The sequence below is a fragment of the Lathamus discolor genome, chromosome 3 (assembly GCF_037157495.1).
Source record: "Lathamus discolor isolate bLatDis1 chromosome 3, bLatDis1.hap1, whole genome shotgun sequence".
NCBI lineage: Eukaryota > Metazoa > Chordata > Aves > Psittaciformes > Psittacidae > Lathamus > Lathamus discolor.
This window is the reverse complement of record NC_088886.1, coordinates 91,958,211-91,986,197: the sequence shown is the minus strand read 5'-3', so window position 1 is coordinate 91,986,197 and position 27,987 is coordinate 91,958,211. Positions and strand designations below refer to the sequence as shown.

General features: G+C 38.2%; 1 protein-coding gene across 2 annotated transcripts; it reads right to left on the bottom strand.

Annotated features, from left to right (window-relative positions):
* IFIH1 (interferon induced with helicase C domain 1) lies at positions 1-27,630 on the bottom strand. 2 transcript variants are annotated; one of them, XM_065670560.1, is made up of 17 exons: positions 27,020-27,630; positions 25,890-26,046; positions 25,428-25,493; positions 23,730-23,906; positions 17,557-17,637; positions 13,974-14,188; positions 12,894-13,104; positions 10,824-11,041; positions 9,180-9,296; positions 8,579-8,702; positions 8,259-8,489; positions 5,987-6,243; positions 4,367-4,516; positions 3,512-3,673; positions 2,999-3,189; positions 1,030-1,123; positions 1-919 (listed from the first exon to the last, which is right to left on the bottom strand). In XM_065670560.1, the coding sequence occupies exons 1-17, from the start codon at positions 27,467-27,469 to the stop codon at positions 737-739; spliced, it is 3,084 nt and encodes a 1,027-aa protein (XP_065526632.1). In that variant the 5' UTR covers positions 27,470-27,630; the 3' UTR covers positions 1-736. The 2 variants fall into 2 exon arrangements, with proteins under 2 accessions (XP_065526632.1, XP_065526633.1); XM_065670561.1 differs by lacking the exon at positions 25,428-25,493.
* Positions 27,631-27,987: the final 357 nt, after the last annotated feature.

The following is a 27,987-nucleotide window of genomic DNA, read 5'->3' as shown; positions in this document are numbered from 1 at the left end:
AAAGGTTAATCATTATAGTAATTTATTGAAAAAAATACATACCTCATTATTTAGTCAGTCTAACAATCCAATTAAAATAACACACAAAATCACTTGGCATTGTGCTTCTTGGACAGTAAAATAATTTTACGTTAATAATAATCAAGTCATAATTAGGTCATTAATAATCAAGTCAGGTTAAGGGCTTGATTTTTTGAAATGTCTTTTAACAGAAACTTAGTTTTAGTCTGTCAAAATGTATGAGCTTACAGCTAAAGATAAGAGGGGAAGAACTCAGTAATGAAAACGCTGATGAAGCAACACTGATGCAGAAATAACACCCAGCTGATTTTTTAACACAGCTTCTCTTTTGAAACACTATCTTCAAAAGTGTTATAGCAGGAAGAAAAACAGAAAATGATCACCATGGCACATCTCAAGATATCTGTCCTATGGTCTATGCTTGACAACAGGTCACCTAACACACTTCTGACAGTGTTGTCACCCCTTGATGGACTGTAGTGAGTAGAGATGGGAATTTGTTCCATGGAGTACAGGGGGAGATCTGAGTGCAGACAGCAGCCCTGTGGCTTCATCCTTCTCCTTCCTTGTTTGTTTTTTTTTTCCCTCTTCAAGACAGTTTCCTCAGGGCCAGGGGCTTTCATACTATGTGATGCAGCACTTCTTACAGGACAAAGGAGCTTCTAATCAGCAGGAAGAGAAAAGTTGAAGGGCTTTTAATTTTCATTTTAAGTCCTTAATCTTCATCACTTGAAGGACAATGAGCTGCATAATCAAAACCAGGGAACTTGATGGGCAGCTCTCTCCATTTCTTAAAAATTTCTTTTCTTGTCTTCTTGTCTTCAAACACAATCACAAAATTTATAATCTTTAGACAAGGCAGGTCAAGACCTCGGTGAACCATCATATTTCCCCAAGCCTACAAGTATATGAAAATTACATTTCAGATAAAATAGACAAGATCATTAGGCAAAAATAAATACAGACACCACCACCACCATAAAAGTATGAAAGTAAGTTTTTCCTCACTTGTCCACAATCTTTACATATAACTTCTCCATTTGTCTGGTAATCAGCATTCTTATCTTGCAGTGTCTTATTTTCTCTTGTATGGTACAGACTTCTGAAAAAGTCAGACAGTGTGCATCAGATTTGCTGCTACATACGGACTTAAAGAAACAGTGAATACAATTGCTGACGTCAGATATGAAATGTAGAAGTTCATAAACTCTGACTGTTGTGAACATTCAGGAGATGGAGAAAATGCAAGGTCCTTTCATGCTCCTATGTAATAGTGAAATACAGGTGTCTTCCATGCCTCCTTTCATAGCATTTAAGGAGCTGCATGCACCCTTATACACCTTCAAATAGGAGCAGCAGGCTGTTATAATCAGGGATAGATCTAGCACATTCTTACACCATTTAGTTGAGGGAGTGCTTGGTCTTGAAGGTTACTACTAGCCTGTGCAGTGAGACTGTAAGAATTATTACCCTGTAGTTGGAATTGATGGGCAACGTTAAGCTGGCAAGCCAATTTCATGGTAAAAACTTTGGTAAAAGTTTAATGTTTAGGGCTGCAGTTCAACTTTAATTTTTTCAACATATGGGTACTAATTTCTCGTAACTCTTCACAAAGACACAAAATCTTTACAAATTTTTGTAAAAGGCCAGTTATGCCTCAAAGAAACTAAAACTTTAGAGGGCAGTAACTTGGTAGGATGATGTCTGTTATACAATTAATAAAGCATGAGCGATCTGTAATGTACACTACCCATTACAAATTTCCCGCAGTATGCAAATGCAATTGAAGTTGAATTAAAACATTTTCTTGGACTCTAAATGTCCATTATAAGTGGTAAGAGAGAGTCACCTCCTACCATCATGGCACAGAAAAGTTAAGCGGTTTAGCACAAACGTTTACCAAACTACACTGCATTTCTTGCAATGTAGCTAAGAAGCGAGAACACTGGAAGAACTAGAAGAGGTATGTCACCAGTATGCACATCCTCAAAAAATACAATTGTCAATGCACAGCTTGGGGCCGATACGTTGCTTGAGTCACTGGTCATAGTCAAACTCTTATCGTGGGCCTGTTACTGGTATAAGTGTGTAGTTAACTGATGCTCATCTTTGGTTAGTGGTACTGTGGAATACATACTATATTATATAATAAGTGACATACTTAATATTACCACAGACCCTGTATCCTTTTCCAAAGTTTCAAACTCTGCTAACCTGTTGTGGTTTAACCCCAGCTGCAACTAAGTACCATGCAGCCCTAGCTCACTGCCCCCCAGTGCTGGGTGGGCTGGGGAGGGGAGTTGGAAAACGGTAAACCCCGTGGGTTGAGATAAGAACAGTTTAAAAATTGAAATAAAGTCTATTATTATTATTATAATAATAATAAAAGAAAAAAGAGCAGGAATAAACCCCAAGAAACCCAAGTGGTGCACAATACAATTGCTCACTATCCGCTGACCAATACCCAGCCCAACCCCAAGCAGTGATCTGCCCCTTCTGGACAACTTCCCCAGTTTATATGCTGAGCATGATGTTCTAAGGCATGTAATACCCCTTGGGCTAGTTCAGGTCAGGCTGTGCTCCCTGGCTTCTTGTGCCCCTCCTCACTGGCAGAGCATGGGAAACTGAGAAGTCCTTGACTTCAGAGTAAGCACTACTTGGTAACAACTAAAACATCAGTGAATTATCAGCATTATTCTCATACTAAATACAAAACATGGCACTGCACCACCTGCTAAGAAAAAAATTAACTCTATCCCAACCAAAACCAGGACAACCTTGAAATCAGGGGTAAGAATGAACATTTCCCTCAAACTCGTTAACTTTAAACTCCACAGAGCATAGGACTTGACAATATGGAATAATCTTTTTTTTTTCCCCTCACAGGGCCTAGAGGGTTACAGGCCTTGTGCAGCCCTGCTGAAAAGAAAATCTGTTCTTTTGTTGGAAAGAGATGAAGTAGTTCATAAACACTTACTGGAAATCTCTTTTCACACTGACATGATGCATGTTTTCAATAACTCGTATGTCTTCCCCAGAACATACCAGCTTGTGGCAATTTTTGCATAGGAATGTTATTAGTGAAGGATTTATCTTGCATGTCTTGTGCTGATGTCTCTTTGCCTTCATTTCTTTTTCTACTATACTTTGACACTGGAAATTCTGAATCTAGAAACAGATCAGTGAGAGCACTGTAATATTCTGGTGGAACAATAGTAATAGTTTTCTTTTTCAGTTATTTTACCCAGTTCATTAACAACTCGACTTCTAGTCTGTTTTCCCGACTTATGTGTTTCCACCTTTACCAATGGAAAAGCATACTTTTCTAAAGGCCCAGAAAACATAAATTATAAAACAAGTATTGACAAAGAATTCAAGGCAATATGTAGTAACTAATATTATTTTAAGTTTTCCTCCCCTAAACAGATTTCAAATAGAAAGTATTTCTTTCTCATCTTTAAAGAGAAAAGTGCAGACTTGCAGTAATTACCTTCTTTAAGTACTCTTCCTGTGGCATCTTCTGGACATTCTGAATGGCTTTATACATCATTTTCTCACGGAAAATATTAACATCTTCACGTTCAACAGCTCCTGAGCCACTTGAAGCGACAAGTGCATAGGTGCTCTCATCAGCTCGAGCTCGACCACGAGCCTGCAATTTGCAAGGAATGCAAAATAAACAGCACAACACCACCACACAACATCGTCCTAGTAAGGAAGGAATTCCTTGCTTTTGTAAGGCAATTCCTTCCTTTTGTAAGGCAAGACATGTACTGTTCCTTATGCAGTGTCCCCCCAGAGGACTTTCTTCCACTTCACTCAGACAAATAAAGAATCAGTGAATAGCACATACCGTTTCTGCATTATCAAAGATATCCATGAAAATAATACTCAGGACGTTTGTAACTGGCATAGCATTTTGCAAAGCAGAAACTATATTTTATCACCAAAAAGTAAACATACATTTAAATATTAAATATATAAATATTTGTGTTCACAAATTTAGTGAGAACATGGAAAAAATGGTATTCTGATATGCAATTATTTCCTTTTGCTGTTGGTGGTACAAATTTCTTTTACATCAGCCAGTCTCCTGATTGTATTTTCATACCTTTTCTATTAAGAGAGAGCTTTAAATGGATGTTATACCTTTACACATGGAGGCGAATATTACACTGCGTACAAACTGAGGATAGCAACTGGAAATGAACCTTGTTGCAAGAGCATTTTCTCTTTTAGCATGGAGTGTTTCAGAGTTATCTCCAAACCCCAGGTATATGATTTACCACTTGCATATTCCAAGCAAAAAGCACTTCAAAAAAAGAAGTTATCTGTAAACTCATACCTGCACCATAGCAATTTCATTCGTGACGAGGCCATAGCGAATAACAATGTTACACTCTTTGATGTCTAGGCCTTCCTCAGCTACAGTAGTAGCAATAAGTAAATTCAAATTTCCACCTCGGAATTTATCAATAACTTCCCGTTGCTCATTCTGTACATGAAAAAAACAAACTAAAACTCAGTACATTAACTTTCAGTTTTAGTTTCTGTCATCAGTTTATTCTAATTAAGAGGTTTAAGGAATATAGTTCAATCATTTCATAGTGGAGTGCCAAACATCAAGTGGCTTCAACAACTGCATTTAAGCATCTTTCAAGATCACAAGCACAGAGTTCCTATGAATATAATAGGTGTTCAGTGCCTTTTTTGGGGGATAAGGGAGCAGAAGCCAGCCTTTCTAAGGTAACCAAGCTTGGAGATTTGTATCCTATTTCATAGGCACTGGGAGTTTTGATAATGTAGTTGCTCTATCATTTTTGAATTCTTTAAGTACTTATTCGGAGGTTCTGGATTTCTAACACGTCGGTAATTTCAGTTTGAAGTACAGAATTCAGCATTTTCAAGTCAAGTTCCAAAGTACTTAAAATTCCCCATAATAAATGGGGGCTGTAATTTGGGTGATCTGGGCAGCACAAAAAGCACAGAAAATGACGAAGTTGAAAAATAAAGCATCCAAAACACAGACTTCTGAATTAGCTGGATATTTCAAAGACACTTGAGCATAGGACAGGAACTACCTGTTTGCTATATTCAATTTAAAAATGGACAGGCTATGGTTTTGTTTGTGCAATGTGGTGCACAAATTAAATATAAAATTTTAATAGAAAACAAGAAATTTTGAGAGAACAATTCTTAACTCTTTTTCAAACTGAGAACAACTGAAGGAAATGGACCAGCAGTAAACGACACCATTTTTGCTTAAATGCTGAGGTTGCAATTTTATGTGCAGTAAAAAGCAGAACAGTAAAGAGGTTTTAGGACACTGACATATTTTGTTTTAGAAATGTTGAATCTGAAGGTATAAATCATCACAGAGATATTGTATATGAAGTCAACAAAGTGGTACTAGATAGACTGTTGAGAGATCAATTGGGATATTTTCATGCAAAATTTTAGCAAATACTCTTTCAATGATTATGTGTCAGTGTAAAGCATGCATATAAACCAGTGTAAGTTGATGAAGGGATGGTATCAGAAAAAGACAGGCATAATCAACATTGTAATTTTTTTCAATGTAGGGACTAAATATAATTTGAATTACTGTTGTCCTGGTAAATATAATCTCATTTAGCTATTGCATTTTTGCTACTGTGGTTTTGTTCACTTCTTCCCATGCCTCATTACAACTCCTGTCCTTTTTGACTACATACTCCTCTAGGAAATAGCTGGCTGTTACTCCTATTGCCATAGAATCCAAAACCAAAAAACTCGTTTGTTGTAGAAAGAGAATTGTTCTGACATTGTTATTGATCTATCCTGAAGATTATGAAAGTAAATTGCTGCCAGGTATGAAACCAGAGCTCTCCAGGGTTCTAAACCTCAGTCTGCTGTCTAGTACCAAACTAAGTTCTTTTCTCAAATCATGTACAAGATTTTAATGCTGTAGTGCATAGTTCTGTACCTGAGTCATGGGTTTCATTTCACTGTTATGTCCAGCACCAATAAGATAATGGGCCTTAATTCCCACTTCTTCAAATTTTGGGTTATCCTTAATCCACTGGAATAGAGCAAAGGCGCTTAGCCGTGTCTTTGTGAAAATAATTCCTCTAGGTGCCTCAGTCTTTGTGAACTCCTCCATTAAAGTTTTTCGCAACTGTGTTAGGTTCTCATTTTCATATTCTGGCATTCTAGCCAACTCTTTCAGCTGTTTCTTTTTTGCTTTAAAAATAGGAGACATAAATTAAGGAAAAGTAACCATGTAAAATAACAACTCTAGAAAAAAAAAGAAAGAACAACAAGAGAAAGAGCAGCTTTCTATACAACTCCCAGCACGGCTAAGTCACATCCAGTTTGAAGAGCAGTGGCACACCACTTATTTTTCCAACTATGTTTACATTTATTAAAAATACACTAATCAATCAAAATAAATCACCATTAACTTTTAAACATACACTTGATCTATATTTCGTGGTAAAAATAAGCAAAATTAAAAAAACACTGTCTACACACCAGAAGTGGCACAGAGTTATGCGTAAGTATTAAAGAGCTACATCACAGCTTATAATTTCTGCAAAGCAGTTTTAAAATAACAGGAAGTTTTTCAAGGGGAAACAGATTAATATGCACAGCCCTCAGAGCTGATAATGTTTTTATAAATTTAGACATAAATTCTCCTTGGAACATTCACTGAAGTGGGAATCCTCACTAGAAGCATGCAATGTAATAGACACCAGGATGCGCACATTGGTACTGGTATTGCACTTTTTAAAGGCATTTGAATATGCTCAGTGAAATGTTAAATGAATGATGGCTTCAAACTGAAGGAGGGTAGATTTAGGTTAGATATTACAAAGACATTCTTTACTGTGAGGGTGGTGAGTTACTGGAAGAGGTTGCCCAGAGAAACTGTTGGATGCCCCATCATCGGAAGTGTTCAAGGCCAGGCTGGATGGAGCTTTGAGCAACCTGGTCTAGTGGAAGGTGTAGTAGTACCAATACAGTGGTAGTCAATGTATCACAAACTACTACGCCACTTAGGCAGTGGCTTTCTAACTACATTCTTATCATATTTTGGAATGTAATCAAACATACAAATACATACAAAAAGTAGATAGATGTAACAAATTCCCATGATGGCCCCTTAGTTAAACATACCAAGGGCTGCAGTGAGTTTATCACCCAAAGATTAACTCCACTTCAAAGCTGGAAGGAGAAGTTTTAGATACTCTAAAAAGCTACTCCTGGCACCTTCAGTGGTAAAATTGGAAAAAAACCCAAATTTTCAGTATCAGCTTCCTTGAATTTCATTTACCTACAGAAATTAAAGCAATCTAATGTCCTGGTTTCAGCTGGGATAGAACTAGTTTTCTAGCTTAAGACAGGTATGAAGAGTCATTAAAAACCACGATGACATTATTTAATCTAATTATTTTTCTGAAAGATTTTTTTAAAATTTCCTGAATTTTTTAACAATGGGATTCTAAATTTGTAGTTCATAGGATACATGAAGCTGGGGTACATGCTATAGTAAAATCTATTTTCCTTTGTACTTCCCAGGAGCTGTAGGGAAGAGGAGCAAACTTGTCTACTTCTTCCTCCTTGAAAATGCAGTAATGGGGAAAACAGAGGCAAAAAAAGATTACTGTGTGAAGGAATAAATGAATCCTAGTTCAGAGGTCTGAATGGTATGAACAAAGAGCAACTAATTTTGGTCTTTGCAATTTAATCCTCTGTTTAATTCTCTCACTAATTGCTGTTTACCTGAAACTTACACAGGACCATCACTCCCATCTCTTAGTACATAGACAAACAAAGCTTGGCAGAAAGGATTGGATAAAAGGTGTCATTTCATTACTTTTATATTCCATTTACTCAACATTTTGCCCCTCTAGAGCGTCTACTGGAATACATGTTTGACGTATCTATCAGAGTATCCTCAGGGACACTTTACTGGAGAAAAGCAGAGAATAGTTTTTACTTATAATCAGCAAATACTCTTTCAGAAAAAATAAAGTACCCTTGGGCCAAAGCTGAAGAACTATTACATGTTGGGATATGATCACACTATATTGTTTAACGTGCTCCATACTGTATGAACTGGAACATCAGATACTGTCATAATAAACAACATGGCAACCTCTAGTATGTAATAATTAATCGGCCCTATGAAAGTCACGTTAATGTATAATCTATGGATTTCAAATATTAAATATCTCAATGTATGTCTAACTTACCATGAAATAAACTTATTAGAAATGAATCTGTTTCATCCTGTTTTGATACTGCTGGTGCATCATCATCATCATCACTCCTTACTGTCTTCTTACTTTTCTCATCCTTATAAAAGTTATTCAGGTGATTGTACGCATCTACCATTCGGATGGTATCATTTATCTGGAGAGCATCATTATATTTCTTCAGGTGTTCTGCACAGACACGTTCCTTGCGTTTTTCTTCTTTTGCAGCTAAAAGTGAACAAAAAATACAAAGACATGGCCGTATATAGGATGGCCCAAAGAAATCCAAAGCTGGGATATTTTTGTTATGCAGTTACCTTTTTTCTCTTCTCTGATCACCCACTGTTCATATGGCTGAGTTCCAAACTCAGAGTTTGGATGAAGCTGGCAATAGTTTTGAATCTCTGTCATGATCTCAGTTATTCTCTCTCTAAATGGATCCTAGAAATACATTGATTACTAGAGTAAGTAAGCATCTTCTGGCAACAAAAACACTTGTTAGTACCACACAGAGTAATTTTTAAAAATGTTAAACCTAAGGTTGCTGTGTGCACTCAGAGTTATGGAAATAAATAGTTCAGAATATTACAAAGATGATATTGTGAAACAACTTTTTTTTTTTTTGTGTGTGTGAATGCAATATTACTCCAGTGCAAGCATTTCAACTATGGTTCAGAAAGTCTTTTGACCAGATACCTTAAAAGCATAACTCACACAAGTAAAAAATTAGTTCTGTTTGACTTTACTGTACTTTGCCATACAGAGGAAAGCAGCAGCTAAATAATACACGCATGTTAAAATTAGCACTATTAGCACCATAAATCTATAGAAAAAGAGCATTAGCCGAAAGTTTTTAATACTGTACAACACACTTTTAAAGGGCAATAGAACAGTGATTTGTTTGAAAAAAACCCATACCCTTTTTTTGTCATCTGCAATCACAGTCTTCTTAAAAGGTTCCTTCACCTGATTCTTCAGTTGGGAGGCATGCTTCTCAACAGTCATGATTCTACATGCATCAAGATTGGCACAGATCTGAGAGAAAACACGTTATTTCTTTTAACATTTAATGAAAACTACTAAAACATCTAATGAACTAATGCAGCAGAGCTTCTCATTTAAACACTGGGGTTTATATAACTATATTTTCTTCCTACAAAGATTGGATTCAGACCCTACCATCATAAGAAAGGTCAAGTCTTTGAAAAGCATTTCAGATAAGCTGAACAAGTCACTTTTTAGGCCAGAAGTGATCCTTGCGCACAGGAAAAAGATTGCAGGTCAGGGTATAAGGTATAAGGGTATAAGGGTATTTTGAAAAAGAAAACATGCCATCAATACTTTGGAAGAGTAGATTTTGGAGTACAAACCAGATAAAATCAATAAAGAAATAGAAAAAAAAAATGTTAGTGAGTAATTGTAAAAGTAAGAGCTGGTCAGGAGAGTAGAAAATAATTTTGAATTATCCTTCTTGGAAAAGATGGAGGAAATGTTTTGCTAACTGCACAACTAAACTGGACTTCTTTCACTTTTGATCTTTTCTGAGAAGTTAAATACATACATTTCTGTCACTAAGTCTAAAGCAATAACGGGAAACCTTAAAATTGTTACCATCAGAGAAAACAGGAAAGGAAGTCTTGAAGGCAACCTTTGAATGTCTTCAGCAGTTGTTATCTATTTGAGTTTGCATATTCGGATTAAATTTCTTTCAATACAAACCCCAATATCCTCTCATTGAGATTTCAGAGATGATGAAAAGGAATTCTCTGCTTTATCCATTGCCAGAAAGTTTTTGTCTCAAAATACCTCACAATTCTATTCTACACCCATAGAACCTAAAAGCTTCTTACAGGCCTACCTATTCAATATCACATTCTGTTCTTGTGCAATCTGCTAGTCAGGAGTTTTCACTGAAGTACTGGGATAAACTCTACTTTTGTATTACTAACATAAATCCATTGAATTTCAAGTAAAATAGTTTCTTTAAGTATAGAATATAACCAGTTATCTTCAGTCAGGTATTTACGCAAGTACACAATACTCCCCTCTCAGTGAGCAACTAATTGCTGTGAAGACACACATTTGTGTACTACCTGTATCTCACAAGTGGTTTCTGCTTGCTTAAGTATTCAAATTTGTTTTTCACTTTCTTGCAGCCAAAGCCCAGTTTAATCACGCTAGATATACAGATATAAAACTGTGTTCTCTCTAGGATTTAGGAATACACAGCAAATCCTAATCCATCAGTGGAAAAATAAGATTTTATTAACTAAAACCTCACATTTTTTTGCATTTCTTACCTCTGATCTTGAGAATATTTTTTCAAGTGAGACAATCTTTTTACTTTCCAATAATCCCACTTCCCTGTAAAGTAATCTTTATTTGCTCATGGATTTTCATTAGTTTGTAGTGGGTCCATTTGTTCTATAGTGTGAGCTGAACTCCCATGTACACACGAAAAAGATAAATCAGCTTATATATTTGGAGACTAACACTGACTTTAAAAGTTTTACTTGAACAAGACAATCTCTTTCATGGTTTGTAAGTGTGAGGGCTATTTACTTTCAGAATATGTTCTTCAGCTTTGGAATAGGATGTTGCACCTCCTACACCAGGTGAGGCTGTAAGTCCCAGAATCTGAGGCTGTGGGATCAGTGGTTTGTTTTCTTTTGCCAACTTCCTGTTCTTCTTTTTTTCTTTTAAGTAACGTCGCATTATGTTGTTGTAGACACCTTCCTTTTGAGTGTGATGACACTCATCAATAATGATGAGTGAAAAATCTGGAAAAAACCCAACAAAACAAAACTCAAAAAAATTAGCCCAAAATTATTAATTTTCTTTCAAATGTAGAATTTGTGTGACTAAATCAGGTTACAGGTAAGGAGACTGTTGAAGATAACCCACTGGTTTGTTTGAGCCCTAACTTATTAGGAAATTTGAAGTGCTGGAGGAAGGCATGGATGGAGGTTGTATATATTTAACAGACTTTGGATGTTTTGCTGCAGTGCTGATACGTCAAGTAGTTTCACATTTCATGAAGAGCAAAAAGCTTTTCCATTTTTGCAAAAACAATCTGATGGTAAAAAGGATTTCAGAGAGATATTTTTAATAAACAGTGCTAAGAACATATCACAGTTTAACTCAATCCTATTTTTTATATCCACAACTGTATCTGACAAACTACATACTGCTTGTTTATGAGAAGATACCTAATATGTTAGAACCTTCTAGACATTCTAGAAAGACCTGTCCTGACCAAAATATGCTTCTATTTTATAGCAATACAGAGATTTCCTCCATATTCCTGTTCAGTTAAAAGATTTATATTGCTTTATGGATGTGCCACTGGAAAGAACAAAACAGATGGTGGGAGTACTACCAATCATCTTTCTTTTGTAGTGGAGGAAACTGATGAAGATTCAGCCAGGTATTATGTGCTTTTAGTCAGATCATATTTACATGCAACAGGTAAAGTACTATATGAAAAGGAAAATTAAGATTATTTTCCATTTGTTTTCAATTTCTTACAAATATAGAAAACTTTTTTTTTTTTTTTAATCTACCTGCATATGCAGCCAGTGACATGTATTTTACGGTTCTGATCTGACACACTTATGAATATTTCTCTGTTTCTTCAGTGAAACTGGTTTATGAAGCTCCCACTCTTCTCATGGCTGGCTAGTAACTCTGATTTGATGCCGTTTCCTACAATTCAACAAATGTTTGCAGAAATGACTGTAAAGCAGATCACTGCAATGATCAGGGTTAAACTCTCTTTTTTTCCTATTTTATTTTCTAATCCTGATAATTTCCATGGTCTTGTTTACACATTAGTGTGCTCAAACTGTATCACTACCAATGAGTTTGCAAAAACTGGCAGCAGATGTTGGAAATTAATATAGAGCTAGAACATTCCCAGTTGGTGTTTCTGCTAGAGAAAACACCATGTAACTTCACCTCTGAAGAACTTAAAGAAAGGTGGAGACTGAACAATGGAAATTTTATTTAAAGGCTAAACCAACTGCTGCAACTAGGAAAACAAACTAGTGCACCATGTCACTGGGGAAATTTGATTTTCTGTGCACAGGTGGTTCAGGAAGGTCGTTGGACTGCAGTGATGTGGTTGCAAACCTAAATTTCTCAGTTCTTGAGAAAATATAGCTTCTTATGAAGGGAACTTCAAGGTGTGAAACCCATTCAAAAAACCACTTCATTACACAAGTTGGCTGGGACTCAGCCCAGTTGTGATCAGGTCAGCAGTTCCTGTAGAAATGTTCAGGTGCCTCTATACAGCATTCCCAAATGATTCAGATTTGGGCATGTTTATTAACTTAGGTGCAGTGGAAAGGAAGTAAGTATAAGAAAATCTCTGGTGCTCTGCCTAGGATAATAAAAAAGCAATCTGAAGAAGGGGAGGCAATTCTGGGGTACCCAAGCAGCTCTGTATGTAGTAGTTAGTTTGGATCAAGCAATACTCCAGTCAGCTCTAGGCACTGACAGAGACTGATCCCTCAGGTTTCTCTGCTGCTTCTTTTAACACTCAGGCAAGTACTTCTTTTGCAAATCTAATGTTTTCTAGAATAGAGACATACTTTTAGCCCTTCTGTAAATATTTTAGAATTAAAAGCTTGCCTGATAAGTGGACACCTTCTTCAACTTCTTTGTCTGCATTTAGCAGTGAATTCTCAAGGATCTGTGCTGTACAGATGATGACATCATTTCTTCTGACAACTTCAGGAAATGAGATTTTCAGCTGAGAATCACCACTTAAACCAATGACATGATACCAGGGCTTCAGGAATGGACTAAACTCCTTTCGTAAATGCTGTTCCACCAATGGCACCTGAATAAAAGTTTCCAAAGAATTTAAATCAGAGCATATATAGGATTAAAAACTAAACGACTGTTTGCTAGACATGCGGTTAGGTGAACACACACTTTGCACAAAATATACTTTGCTAAAAGAGCAAATAATCCGCTTTATTCTCTGAAGGGTAGGATTAAAAAACTGCAAACACAGAAAAACAAAACCAAGCATTACAAATTTTCAAAGCAATCCCCCCCCTCCAACTGCTCCTACAAAACTTTTTTGTCCAACAGCTTTGGCTTAACTGTGCCTTAGAAAGAACAAACAAATCACAAATGCTCTGGCTCTTAAGCCAAACTTGTAACATGCTATCAATTTTATTCTTACAAAAGGATATCCATACCTTTTATTGGTTTTATAAAATTTTTAAATAAACTTATTTCCATATAGCAATGTTACAACAGAATATTACTTTATATTATATGCACTAAATTTAACTGTAAAAATTACAGTAATTAGCAGAAAATCTGACAGAATATTCCCTAACTACTGTGAGACTCATTAGGTGGCCTTCACTACCGAATCCAAACCAGAACGTGAAAAATATTTTTATTTTTAAAAGATTATTTCAGTTCTATTCATTCTAAAATGAAATTGTACTTTTTCCAATAATGCGGCTATTAGGGAAAATCTAAATTTGCATTTCCACTGGGGTAAACTAAAATCAATTGTGCTTTCACCATGATGACAGTGCAATGGAGATGACAGCCTAGGGCTGTATGTCTTTGTACATAGTCAGATCTGGAGAAGCCAAGTTACGTGTTTATATTCATTTTCCAAGTTCTATATTAATAGTGCATGAGGTTTAAAAAAGATACTATTTTTTAAAAAATGGACAAACATACCTTATTAACAAGGACTATAACTTTTCCAGGCTCTGATGCTCTTTTCTTTTTATCCAAATGTTCTTTGGTAATGTAAACAGCCACTCTGGTTTTACCACTGCCTGTAGGGAGACATATTATAATATTCTCCCCATTCAGTGCTGGCTTTGCAACTTCCATCTGGTAATCTCTCAGGACCAGATCTGGCTCAGGTGAAGCTCTGCTCTCCTCTTCATCTAAGGGTACAAAGAAATACAAGTATCAAACAAAAGGCATAGAACATTTATCAGATTATTCAACAAATGTCAAAGGGAAAATTATTAATTTCCTATCAGAAACATCTTCTGAATAAATAGTGCATGTTAGCATAGGCAATGCTGCTCTGTGGACCTGTGTAATTCTAAATCAGAACTGCTTACATTCAGTCACCAACCAGGGTAGGTGGCATAAGCCACCGTACGTCTTCAACCATCTATGTTGACACTACTATTATCATGTATGAATTCAAACGATACAGTTCAGTAGCAGTGGGACCAACAAAGGTTGTGTTCCGAGCTGCAGCATTTATAATCCAGCCAATCTTATGTGACGTTCTCTTTCATCAGTACTGAAATTTAATTGATTGTGAGCCACCTTTTTAAATACTTCCCAGAGGATGAAAGAAAAGATGGAGCCATAGAAAGAAAGAGAGATAGGGACCACTTAAAAATGATGAAGGGAGTTATAAAGTATAAAGATCAAACAGATAAGAAAATTCAATTGCCCATACAAGATAGAGCTAACTGCAGAATGTATCACACCTATTCATGGTAGATTGCACTGCTTCCAGACTGACTCACACATAATGCAATTGAGCTGTTCGCTAAAAAGCCGTATATATTTGTCACATGAAGGCCCAAACCTTCCATCTATCATATAAAATGCAGTGGCAGAGAGTTGAAATCTATGGCTCACAGGTGAAACAAACAATGTTCAAAAATTAAAAGTAGAAAGTGCTGTTGCATTAGTTCAGGCAGTAAGAAGATCTCATGAGTTTACAAATATTTAGGAAGTCAGAAGTTGTATATATGAATATTAGAAGGATTTATTTTAGAGGAGTTTGGGGCTTTTATTCTCCTGCACATATGTTTACATCACCCTCTGAGGATTAACTGTCCTCAGTGAAGAAAAGGCACAAATTCATTCTACAAGAGTAAAAATGAGGGGGAAACCCTATAGTTTCATTTCCTGATGATATCCTTAAGTGAAGAATCATGAGGATTTTATTATCACTGATACATTACACACAAAACAAGTGTATCTTTCTAGTGTCCCTGATTCCATTAAATAAAATTAAACTAACAAAAAGTAATGAAGCTTGATAAAATACTGCTGATGGAAACATCTGAATGCCACTCTTAAGTGTTTTTTGCTTGTTTTGCCTTTTAGTGTGAGTGCACTTCTACCTGGAACACATGGAAATTCACACCAGAGAGTACTTGATGTTACTTATCTGATTTCTAGTACTCTCTTTTGAGGAAGAACGTTGTTTGCCTTCTGGTTGGCTAAATTCAATAGTTCAATCATATTGAAACTAGCACTTTATCACCCATCTGTTTGGTTAAATTTCAGCTCCTTAACATCCTCAATTAACTGTCCAGGCCTAAAAAATATTTAACTTGGCTCTCTCCTAACTTCCTCAGCCCCTGTTTAGAGAAAAGGCTAATACAGGAATCTTTTCACAGGATATAATTCCATGAAAAAAATTTCATTGTGCGCAGTATAACTTTAGGGAAGTTGTCTGCCTTTGTACAATGCTCATATGAATTGCCTCTCTGGGATAAAAGAAGCATGATAATTATTCTTCTATTGTCCTAATTCCACCATTTTTCTTTCCTGTAAAATAATCCTTGCACAGAAGACTCCATCTAAATCCACGATTCTTTGCATTAAAATCCAAATCATGTCAGTGCATTAAGACACTATCCAAACATTTCCGTTAACAGAACAGCCTTACTGCAAAATTTTAAATTATAAAATCCATAAATATCACAAAGTCCATCTGTATCTCTTAGCTTTTTTCTCATAGTTGCTCTCACTGAGTTTACCAGGCATGATTAGAAAGCATGATTTTTTTAACTAGTTATTTTTAAAGCCCACATGTAAACAACAGAACAGATAGTGAGTAAACATGGGGGAAAAAAATCGATTCTACTTTCTTCACACAAATGTAGAGATTTTTTTTCTGCCGGACTGCTGGACTACTGGATATAGGCAATGCCCAGTTTACTGAGTTTTTGCAGGAATCTTAAAGGATCAAGCCATACATACTTATGTGCTGCCCCATACCAGTAGCTTGTGTCAGCCTAACCACTATAGTGTGAGTGTCCACAGAACAGAAACTTCTGTGCTCAGCCATTTCATGTGACACAGTAAGAAAATAAATACAATGTGACTGATGAGTCACCAGTTGAGGCAGAAGTACAAAGTATATTCTTCAGAGTTAGCAATAGATAGGCTAAAATCCTAGCTAGAGGGTTGCAGTTTAGGTTTCATGTATCTTGAATTTTCTGTGTACTTAAAAATATGTGAATTTTAATATTTTAAAAGCTTGAAACTATTTTAAAACCATTTACAATAAACATTGTGCAGGCATATGATATATTAATATTTACATTGACTTTGTTGATCTAATACTAGCATTATTAGGCAAAGATGGCCTGAAAGAAACCCAGACTGTTTCTAGCTCTTGTACAAGCCAGTCCCAGCCCAAACTTTATAAAGGCTAAGTTCCAAAAGGTAAGGTTCCTCCTGAATTCTGCGTGGGCGTGCACAGGCTGTTCACCATGATGGACAGCTGTAAATCTTGTTCTTCCTGCCTGAGGTCTAAGACTGAAAAAAAGAAGAACTAAAATTGGGATGTCTTTTACAGCAGCAGTGTTTAATTGGGCTCAGGTTGTGCATATATACATTTATAGCAACTTCATAGCTGTATGCAAAGTATTATGTAAACACAGCCCAACATTTAGTTTCAAACTATATTGAGAACTTGCACAATATGTTTAAATGCGAGATTTGCAAAGGTCTTCAGACGGTAACCTCCACTGATTAGGCTGCTTCTACAAACATGGCTACTAAACTACTTGGGTCCAAAGTGGACTTTCATTGCTCTTCTGAAAGTACAATGGAAATGCTTCTCCTCACTCTTAGATGCCTCTAAAGCATTGTCCTATTTCCAGCCACCCTATGTGGGTGCCAGGCACAATCTAGCTCCTCTCTGAGAGCAAAAGAAGCACATCTATGTGGCAGCCTTATCAGTATCTGTACAGCCAACTGCACTGGATGACTTCAGAAAGTCCCTTATAGTCTATATGTTTCTATCATTCTGCATCACTGACCATTTTCTACGATGGCGATGCCTAGAGGCTTATTCAGATGATCTCAGTAAATCATCTCTTTTGGGCTGGGACTTAAGTCCAGACCCATAAAAATGGCATCTATTTCCCAACAAAATAAGAGGAAGTCTGGCATCTAAATACTGTGAATTAGAGTTCAGTGAAAGCCTTCTTTTGATTTTTGTTCTAAATTCCTTTTGCAATTACTAAATAACAAAAGGGAAACATACCTGAATCACTGCTTGTGCACATCTGTCCCAGGTTTTCATTCAAGTTACTGACACTTCTAACTCCTGTAGAGACATCTGACTCTAAAAGAAAAGCACAAACAAATGTAGTAATGTGTTACACAAATACAAACAGCAAAAGCATATTGTTTGCTTTCTCCCCAAGTTGTTAAAATAAGCTAGACAAATGCCTGGCAAAGATGTCTGAACTATAACTACCTTTATTAAACTTCATCTCAATTAAAGAAAAAAATGGGAACACTGATTAATTTTCTTATAGAAGAAAATATGGACGGGAAGATGAGAAAACAAAACATAGAAGAGGTAAGGCAATGTGGGTCGTGGTTGATTTTTTCCGGGCATCTATGTTCTGTTTGCTTGAAAGCAAGGGTCCATACATGACCAACTGCATGATCCCCTCTAGTCCTGTTTTACTGCAATTTTTCACAGGGGTGAAGAACCAACATCCTCACCACCCCCCAAAAACCCAAAAATACAAAAAAAAAAAAAAAAAAAAAAAAAGAAATAAGAAACACGTTAGTCTACTGGATACACTGTGCTGCTGGAAGACTGAAGACATTGTCTTCTACTCCCTGCAAGCCACGTGAGTTACATCTGTAGTCGAAGAAAAATCAAAATAATAAACGTGATTTTTTTTAAAGGGTTTCTTCATGTAACATGAAAAGAGTAAACCACAGTTCCCAGTAAATAAAAGCAGAAAGGAATTAGTAAATTTTCCAAAGTGTTTACAAGTAAAATCAGAGACTGACAATCCCATTACATCCAAGAGAATACTGGGACACTGTCACAGAAATCTGGAAGGTTTACAGTACACATTCTAATGTTAAGCTCTCCCTCTGCTGGACAATCAATATATTACACTGACTTTTTTCAGTATTGTGGTTTAAACCGATCCACACAGCTCGTTCACTCACTCACCCCCCTTTTCTCCCTCTTTCTTTCCTCCCTGCCACCTCCCACGTCGTCGTGTGTCCGTCCCCCCCCCCCCCCCCCCCCCGCTCCAGGAGGGATGGAGAGGAGAATCGAAAGAATGTAACTCCCACGGGTTGAGGTAAGAACAGCCCAGTAACTAAGTTATAACACAAACCACTGCTGCTACCACCAATGATAATAATGAGAAGGGAAATAACAAGGGAAGAGAATACAATACCACTGCCGAACGAGTTCGACCCCCCCAATGAGAGAGTGTGCCCTTCCGGGTAACTCCCAGTTACCTCCCTGGGCATCATGTACTGTGGTATGGAATACATCTTTGGCTAGCTCGGGTCAGGTGTCCTGTCTCTGTTTCCTCCCGGCCTCCCCTCGTCCCCGGCAAAGCACGAGACTCACAAAGTCCTTGGCCAGAATAAACATTACTTAACAACAATTAAAAACAATCGGTGTTATCAGCTCTGTTCCCAGGCTGGAAGTCTAAACAGCGCTGCACCAGCTACTAAGAAGGAGAAAAACTGCTACCGGTGAACTCAGGACAAGTATCAAGTGTAACTTGCATAGCTGTATTTCCCAAAACTCAGTCCTTTTAGCATCTAAAGAGATACACAGTTCTTCTGGAAAAATCTGCCTCATCCTACACTGTTGGCTTACATGCAGCACGCTGCAACTGAGCTTAAAGTGCATATAGAAAGTTGTATCCTGGGCTGCATCAAAAGCAGCGTGACCAGCAGGTTGAAAGAGGTGATCCTGCCCCTCTGCTCTCCCCTTGTGAGACCCTACTTGGAATACTGTGTGCAGTTCTGGTTTCTTCAACACAAGAAGGATATGGAACTGTTGGAGCAAGTCCAGAGAAGGGCCACGGGGATGATCAGGGGGCTGGAGCACCTCCTGTACGAAGACAGGCTGAGAAAGTTGGGGCTGTTCAGCCTGGAGAAGAGAAGGCTGCATGGAGACCTCATAGCAACCTTCCTGTATCTGAAGGAGGCCTACTCTTCATCAGGGACTGTAGCGACAGGACATGGGGGATTGGGTTTAAACTCAAACAGGGGAAGTTCAGGTTAGAGATAAGTTCTACCTAAATTAAAACCCTTGTCTCCTAGAAATCAATGCAATCAAAATATATTCTCAGCAAAATCATAAGATTTCCCTCTTATGCATTTAATATCACATTAAAAGACAGCATTGTCCTGGAAAAATGAAGAAAATTTCACCAGCTATAATCTATGTTGAAAGACCTGTGACAAGCTACTAAGTAGCAGTAGTGGGAATTCAGACTATGAAGAAATGCAATCTCTTTTCACTTTCTAGGAATTCATGTGGATAGGAAAGAGAGGACTTCATTAAAATTTTATGTATCTACTCCATGTGGCCTCCCATCTAAAATGACACATTGAAAGATGTATGTGCAGCAGATGATATGCATTTACAGTGTTTTTTACATAATTATCTGAATTACAATGTTCAGCATGCACTACTGTCGTGGTTTAAGCCCAGCCGGTAAGTCAGAACCACGCAGCCACTCCTCACTCCCCCCCACTTCGCCCCCCCCCCCCCCAAACACTACCGGAGGGATGGGGAGGAGAATCGAAAGAATGCAACTCCCGCGGGTTGAGATAAGAACAGTCCAGTAACTAAGGTATAACACAAACCACTGCTGCTACCACCAATGACAATAATGATAAGGGAAATAACAAGGGAAGAGAATACAACTGCTCACCACCCGCTAACCGATGCCCAGCCCAAACCAGCAGTGATCAAACCCTTTCGGCTAACTGCCCCAAGTTTATATAGTGGCCATGATGTGCTGTGGTATGGAATACCTCTTAGGCTAGTTTGGGTCAGGTGTTATGTCTCTACTTCCTCCCGGCTTCCCCTCCTCCCTGGCAGAGCATGAGACTCAGAAAGTCCTTGGTCAAAGTAAACATTACTGAGCAACAACTAAAAACATCGGTGTTATCAGCACTGTTCCCAGGCTGAAAGTCAAAACCAGAGCACTGCACCAGCTACTAAGATGGAGACAAAATGCCTGCTACTGCTGAACCCAGGACAACTACAAAATAATATTTCAACAGAAAATGTCAGTGGTGAAGTATATTGTAAAATACTCGTCTTCCAAATGAAAGGTGACTAGAATAATGTTGTCATTGTAAACTATGGCAACTTTCTTGAATTCTTTTAAAATAAATAAATAAATACAACAGTAACCCTTTCTAAAGTAATGAAGATGAAAGAGTTATTATTCCAACAGCTGTTTTCACCACTTTCACTAGTCTTCCCTTACAGTGCTACTTGCACATTGTAATGCAGCATATTCCACAGGAAGATTTTCAGTCACTTTGCACTAAGCAAGAATAGACAATGGAATGCAGTGGGGAAAAAAAAGGATCTCTGCAAGATTAAAGAAGTCTTTCTTTCCTGTCCTGTGCTACATTATGTCACAGAGTAAGTGTCAGACACTGGAAAATATAAATGAAGGACTAAAATATAAAGAGGCTATTAAAATTTGTCTTACTTTCAAATCAATGGGCAGTTTTCTATCTGAAAAATTAAGCGACATTTCGTGAGACATTATTGAAATCTCCAGTTAATTACAGTGCAATTATTTGTTCCAGTCAACTTTTTTATGAATCAGGCCTTGAAAAACAGACCTGATATTTATTTAAATTGTCGTTTATACAGGTAACTGTGGCCTTAATTCAAGTTTTTCACTTCTGACCCTGCAAACTTACTCCTTTTATGTTGGTTTTTGTGTGTGCAATTTCTTGTCTGTGTTTTTGCATGTACAATATGTCTCTATTTTTCACTTAGGCTAAGCAATCTATTTCTATTTCATCTTTATAACCCTAATGCCCTCATACCTTCACACTCCCTCTGCCTGAGCTACTCCAGTAAGAGGACACTGTATACAATGCACACTGCAGTAATTCTAAGTGGCTTAAAAAAATCTTCTTTCTCCCTGAAATATGCCCTCCTTGAAAATTGTCCTTCTCCATACATGAAGGAATGGTGGGAGTGTGCTGCAAAACTGACAACACTTGACAGCATTAAATTGCAAATTAAGTGGGTTCCCAGCCTACTTGGAAGTAGAATCTGGGCTCCAGTTGTATTTTCAGCTGCCTGGTCTAAAAATACAGTCTTATGAGATCACCAGAAAGTATGGAAATAGAAAAAGGATTTGAGCACAGTTAGGTCTGTGTGTACGAGTGCATAGAGATCAAAGCTTACTGCACTTCAGGATGGCTCAATGTGAGCCAGTCCCTCTACAGCCATCTTCACGCAGCACTGTCTCCTGGCAGCCCTTGGTACATTGCATCTATGCTGACAGCTTAGTGTGACTTCAAAGCACATGCTTACAGTGAACCTGTCAATTGTTCCCACTTATACTACTCTGGTTCATATCACAGAGCTGGTTTGGATCAGAAGAAATGAACTCCTGCCAGCTGAAATGAAATTAGATGTGTTCCAGCCACGTGCAGGCATACAGTCCACACCAGACTGCAGTCAACCTGAACCAAACTGCTAGAATTCACATACTATGTACACCCTCAACACCATTTATTTGAACACTCAACTGCACAAACTTCTAATACCCACTGTCTTTTAAATTTAAGCACAGTTCAGTGTTGAGCAGACCATAGTTTTCAGGCTAGAATTAGCCTGTGGCAGGCTACTTAATATTGAATAGATCTGGCTATCTGTAACCCTGAACCTGACAAGAGTCAGGTAAAAGGTCAGGCTAACAGCAACCTGCTTTCAGTGAGGCTGTAATTAAGAGCCTTAGCCTCACCTTAAAAGGATTGAAAGAGTGAGGTTAAAAGTCTGATCCATTCTATATCATCATTAAATATTTGGCACCTCTTCTTTATACTGCCAAATTATGTTCTAATCCAGGAAAACCAAGATGATATTTTTGCTGTAGTTAATAATTCACTACTTGCTACAAAACATTGTGATATGCTGTTAATATCATGCTAAATGAGAAATAGGCTACTACTGTTGCACACTGAAAGGCTGCAGTTTTTAGAGCCAATTTTTTTTTTTCTTATTTATTCATGTTTGATAAAAAAAGAGCAGCCTTAGCTGTCTTACTCCTTTGGCTGAGTAAACCCACTAAAATCATTTCAGGCAGGATTTATCTCAGTTGTAACTATTGTCTGAGCTCCATCTGAACTTGTAACACATATGAATGGTTCCTTAATCATGCAGCATATGTTTGAATCATTGGTTCCCAGCTATGTCTGGGAATTGTTGCCGATAATTGCTGTTGCTTGCAATCAACTCCCAAGGCACGTTTTTAAAAGTGGGTCCATATGAACAACAGGCCATAACGATTTCTAAAAATTTGTACTAGAAAATGTACTTCTGAGCATGTGATGTAAATGACAAAGGTTGTTTGATGCTCTGTAAATATAAAAACTTAAAATAAACAGAAAAATTGGTTGTTGGACCAAAACCAAAAATGTTTTCCAGTATAGAATTATAAGACTTCTAGAATGAACGACAATGCAGTTGCAGTTATACTGGTCCAGAAACATCCCTCTTGATTTAAACTGGAAGTTGTCAATGTAGACCTAATGTTTTCACTGGATAGTATAAACCTACCATGAATAGATCTGACATAAGACATTAATATATTCATTTAATTTGATAGAAATATGGATTTAAAAATACAAATAATTGTAATTAAAATATTAAATGTTTGAAAATTACTAATTTCTTCACACAGTAAATAAAAAAAGAATACAAAGTTGTTAAAAGTGCTATTTAAGAGGAAAGGAAGGATCACCGATGTTGGTCAATTATAAGAAAATCAATCAGCCCATAGCAGATAAGATGTCATCACTACAACCAGGATACAAAAAACATCTACGTGAAGGCTGTACATAGCATGCTCAGATTTCTGGGCCATGTCCTCCTAAGCCATTCAGTACTGTGCTAGAAAATTGATTTCTGATCAGCTCTTTCTTTTCAGATTAATTAGTTCAAGTATGACAACATATTGTTCTTCTACAGCAGCTCTTTGAACTGAAGAAATTTGTAGATCCAGCCCTTGAAATTGCTACTGCTGTTAATTCATAGGAAGAAATGGCATTTTCTGCTTCCAAAAAAGTCAAGATTTACTTTTTCATTCATTCTTTTCCCCGACAGTACCATATGTTCCTGATGCATCAAGAACGTTCTCTCAATTGCTAGTTTAACTGGTACAGCACAAGTGGACATACCTGAAACTACAGAATTCTTTCCAATAGATGTTTCCAATAAATTGTTCTCACTGCTGAAACTATCATTCATATTTTCCTGTTGTTTCAAATCCTCCACTATGGCATAACCTGGTTGGCTTGTAACTTCTGCTTCCTCGTTTGTACTGGTCTTCATCCCATTTTGTTTATCCTTTGTTCCTAGAAAATAAATTTCAAGGCACTATAAGCTATCTAATTTCTTTTAGTGTGGAGCACAGAAAAAATAGAACCAACCTCACACAGATAACAGCATAACATATGGTCTTAGTCTTGATTTACAGATCACAGAATCACAGAATGGTTTGGATTGGAAGGGACCTTCAAGTATCATCTAGTCCCAAAGCCCCTGCCATGGGCAGCTACATCTTTCACTAGATCAGGTTGCTCAAAGCCTCGTACAACCTGATCTCAAACACCTCCACTGACAGTTTGGAAGTTTGATATTTTAATAAATATTTATTAATAAAGTTATTGATCATAAAGCTCAAATATCTGTAGTCATGATAAAGATCTGAAAACTGAATTTGTGGACTGGACTGTGTTTCCTACTTTCTCAATTCCATTGGTCTTGTAAGTTCACAGACGGATGCATCTTACAGAGGACATCAAAACTTGCCCACACAACAGAAAACCTGAGAAAGCTTTCACAAAATGTTTTGCCTCCTTCCACTTCTTTTATCTTTTATGGAATAATTTCCCTTTGACTTCTCTGTTCTTTTATTTTTACTAGGCTAGTGCAGAACCAGGCATCCTCCAAGGGCAAAAGAAAATTGTTCAAAAAATCATAAACTTTAAAAAAACACTAAAATCAAACTGCATAAGACTGCATTCCAAGGTTTGCCAGATTTGGAACTCAATTACTCTGCAATTAAAAATTAAGTGCAAAGAATTTAATAGATTTAATTTATGTCTATATGTAGGTGCCTGCTAATAATATATTTTACTGTAAGAAATCAACCTGGAGTGACAAAATGTAGCACCACCCTTCCCCTTCCAAGGTACCCATTGAACCTTTCTTAGTGGTTCCCTTCCATGACCTTGTATCAGTGGATGCTACAGCAATCAAACTATTTACATATCTACACACATATATGACTCTATACATGGAAACTTTCTTATCCTCTGGTAAGAGTAACACAATTTATGCTTTACAAAATCTGCAGCTAACTATCTTGGGGCCTGCACTGCCCAAGATTACTGAGAAACTGTGGAATAAACGCATTCATTTACATACTGCATTGAACAACTGAACTCAATCTTATCTGCTTAGTTGTGTCTGGCAGAAGACAGGTTGATTCCTGTCCTCAGCTGGGACCTTCACACCCCTCTTTATCCCAATCTTATTGCATTGTCCCATATGAAGCAGATAAAAGTACATAGTTCTGGTGAACTCAAGTGAGAAGGCTGAAGCTGCTAAATGGGAAATCTGTTAAAATTTAGTCTCAAAAATCTTATGAAACATACGTGAAGCCCTGTAAAAAATGAGGGATAGAATATTTGGGGGCTGGCTCCTTTTTCATACTTTAAAATCCAGAGGAGCACTGGGATCACTTTACAGTATCATAATTATTGTACGGGAATTAAAAGTCGTAGCTCTATTAGGTTTACTTATGTTAATAATCTCTTTACTAAATTATTCTGTTACTCATAGTAAATTTCATAGAATGTCTTGAGACTTACTTGTCTTATCCCCGAGGAGACATACTGCAGCATACTTTAAAATCTTGCATATATTGTAAACCATTCCTATAAGGAAAACACTAATCCTTTTGTTGAATGAGAAATATAGAAAAGGTTTATTTTGTTTGTTCAAATTAATCTTCAGGATATTTTTCACTATTATAAAAACATCACATTGAAAACCTATAGGTTATAAAAGGTAAGGATTCAGTTTAATTACAACTATATGCCTACTCTTGTAATTCTGATATTGGTTTATAAGGATTTTAAGTGTTTAAGAATCTATCAAATAAGCTGCTAAATAACTTGATCTTGAAATCCCCAGACAAGTGAAAGCATTAGTCTCAATGTCACAGTGAATTCAACACAGGGAGAACCCTGCATTGTTTCCTGAGTAACAGAACAAAAAGGAGATATTAAAAAAAACCCCACAGATTAGTGCCAATGAAATAATATTATTACCTCCTATATTTCCACTTAAATCATCTGCAAGGCCTCCATGTTGGGTTTCACGCAGAGCAATCAAAAAACGAGAGAACCAATCTTTCTTCTGCACTAATCTGCTCAATAGCTCCCTTGCACCTTCTCTGTTCCCACGACTGTCAGTAACAGTATGGATCTGGTGAAAATAAAAAACCAAACACAATCCTGAGGCAGACTTTGGAAATGGTTTAGGGAAGTTAGTAAGAATAGTATAAGTACAAATGCATTTCCCTCTCATCATTAAAACATACTGTGCTGGTTTAGGCTGGGGTGGAGTTAATTCTCTTCACAGTAGCCATTATGGGGCTATGTTTTGGATTTGTGTTGAAAACAGCATTGATAATACAGGAATGTTTTAGTTACTACTGAGCTGGGCTTCCACAGAGTCCAGGCCTTGTCTGCTCCTCACCCCACCCCACCAGCAAGTAGGCTGGAGGTGCACAAGAAGTTCGGAGGGGACACAGCTGGGACAACTGACCCCAACTGACTAAAAGGATATCCCATACCATATGGCACCACGCTCAGAATATAAAGCTGGAGGAAGGCAGGGGGACATTGACAGTTACAGCATTTGTCTTCCCAAGTAACCATTACATGTGATGGAGCCCTGCTTTCCTAGAAATGGATGAATACCCGCCTGCCCATGGGAAGTGGTGACTGAATCCCTTGTTTACTATGCTTACAGTGCAGCTTTTGCTTTACCTATTAAACTGTCTCTATCTTAATCCACAAGTTTGCTTTACAGGCCATCACTACTTCCTGGTGTGGTTCAGGGTCTGGAAGATACTGATATTTTGAGCCTAAAGTCTGTGGAAAATGGTAAATAACGGCAAAGCGAGCCATATTCCTTTGACAGTGGCTTAGTTTAACTCTCTGTTCATGTTCTTCTTTCCCTGGCTTTTACCTGGCATCCTACTTGCTGCTGACAAGTCTTCACTGGCTTACCTGGAGCACCATTTCTCTTTTACCTCGAGTTTGGGCACTCCCCTCTTCTTTTTACACTTACAAGTCCATTTCTAGTTGTGGCTTCTTATCTGCCCCACAGCTCCTGGGAGCTGCCTGTGTCTGTGGCACTGTTTGGTAACCGGCCTGGGGGGCAGGCCACTTACCCCATCCAGGTCCTCATCCTGGAAGATGCCCATCTGCAGGCACTTCTCGGCCACCTGCACGGTCCGCATACTATCCACGAGAGTGCTGTGAAGCAGCTGTACCAATTGCACGCAGAGGTCGTGGTCAGCCTCCTCGGCGGGCGAGGGCAGCTGGCTGAGGCTGGGGTTCACGTAGCAGGCTGCCATGCCGCAGCCGCCGTGCTCAAGCGCCTGCAAGAACTCGTGGAACCAGCCACACCCGCGGGGTCCCCGCTCCACGGCCCGCAGCAGCTCCTCCGCCCCTTCCACCTCGCCCCGCTGCATCGCGGCCGCTCGCACCCTCTGCCTGTCCTCCGCGCTGAGCGAAGGGAGCCGGTCCAGCACCGGCTGCACCCGGATGAACTGCTTCAGCCGCGGCCTGAAGCACGAGATCATGTAGAGGAAACGCTCGTCTCGCAACTCCGCTGCCATCGCCGCGCTGGCAGGGACACTGCTGCAGGACAGCGGGCACGGAGGGGCGGCGAGGTCCCTGCTGCTGCGCCGACACGGGTCTCTGGAGGCGGGGGTCCGGCTCGGCGTCAGCGAGGAGCGCGGCTCCGTTTCGTTCCGGGGCTCCTCAGGCTGCCGCCGGGCCGGCCCCGCTTAATTCCAACTCCGGCGCCGCTTTCGGTTTCGCTTGCCAGTTCGGCTTGTGACGGCACCGGCCTGCCTCACCCGGCAGCTGCAGGGCCGGGCACACCGCAGTGCTACTGCTGAGCATTTACCGGGAAACCTTCAACAGGAGCCGCGAGTTTAAAACCAAACCAACCAAACATAAGCTAACCTGTTTGGACGATCCACCAGCTTTTCTTGGCAGGGCTCAGAAGCCTGCGTAGGTTACTTGGGTGCAGTGTGTGTAGACAGGTTGGTTGTATGCTTGCTTCATTTGTCAAGTCGTGTGTGTAGCAGTGGTAAACAAAAACAACCAAACGTAACATAAACCAAGAGTA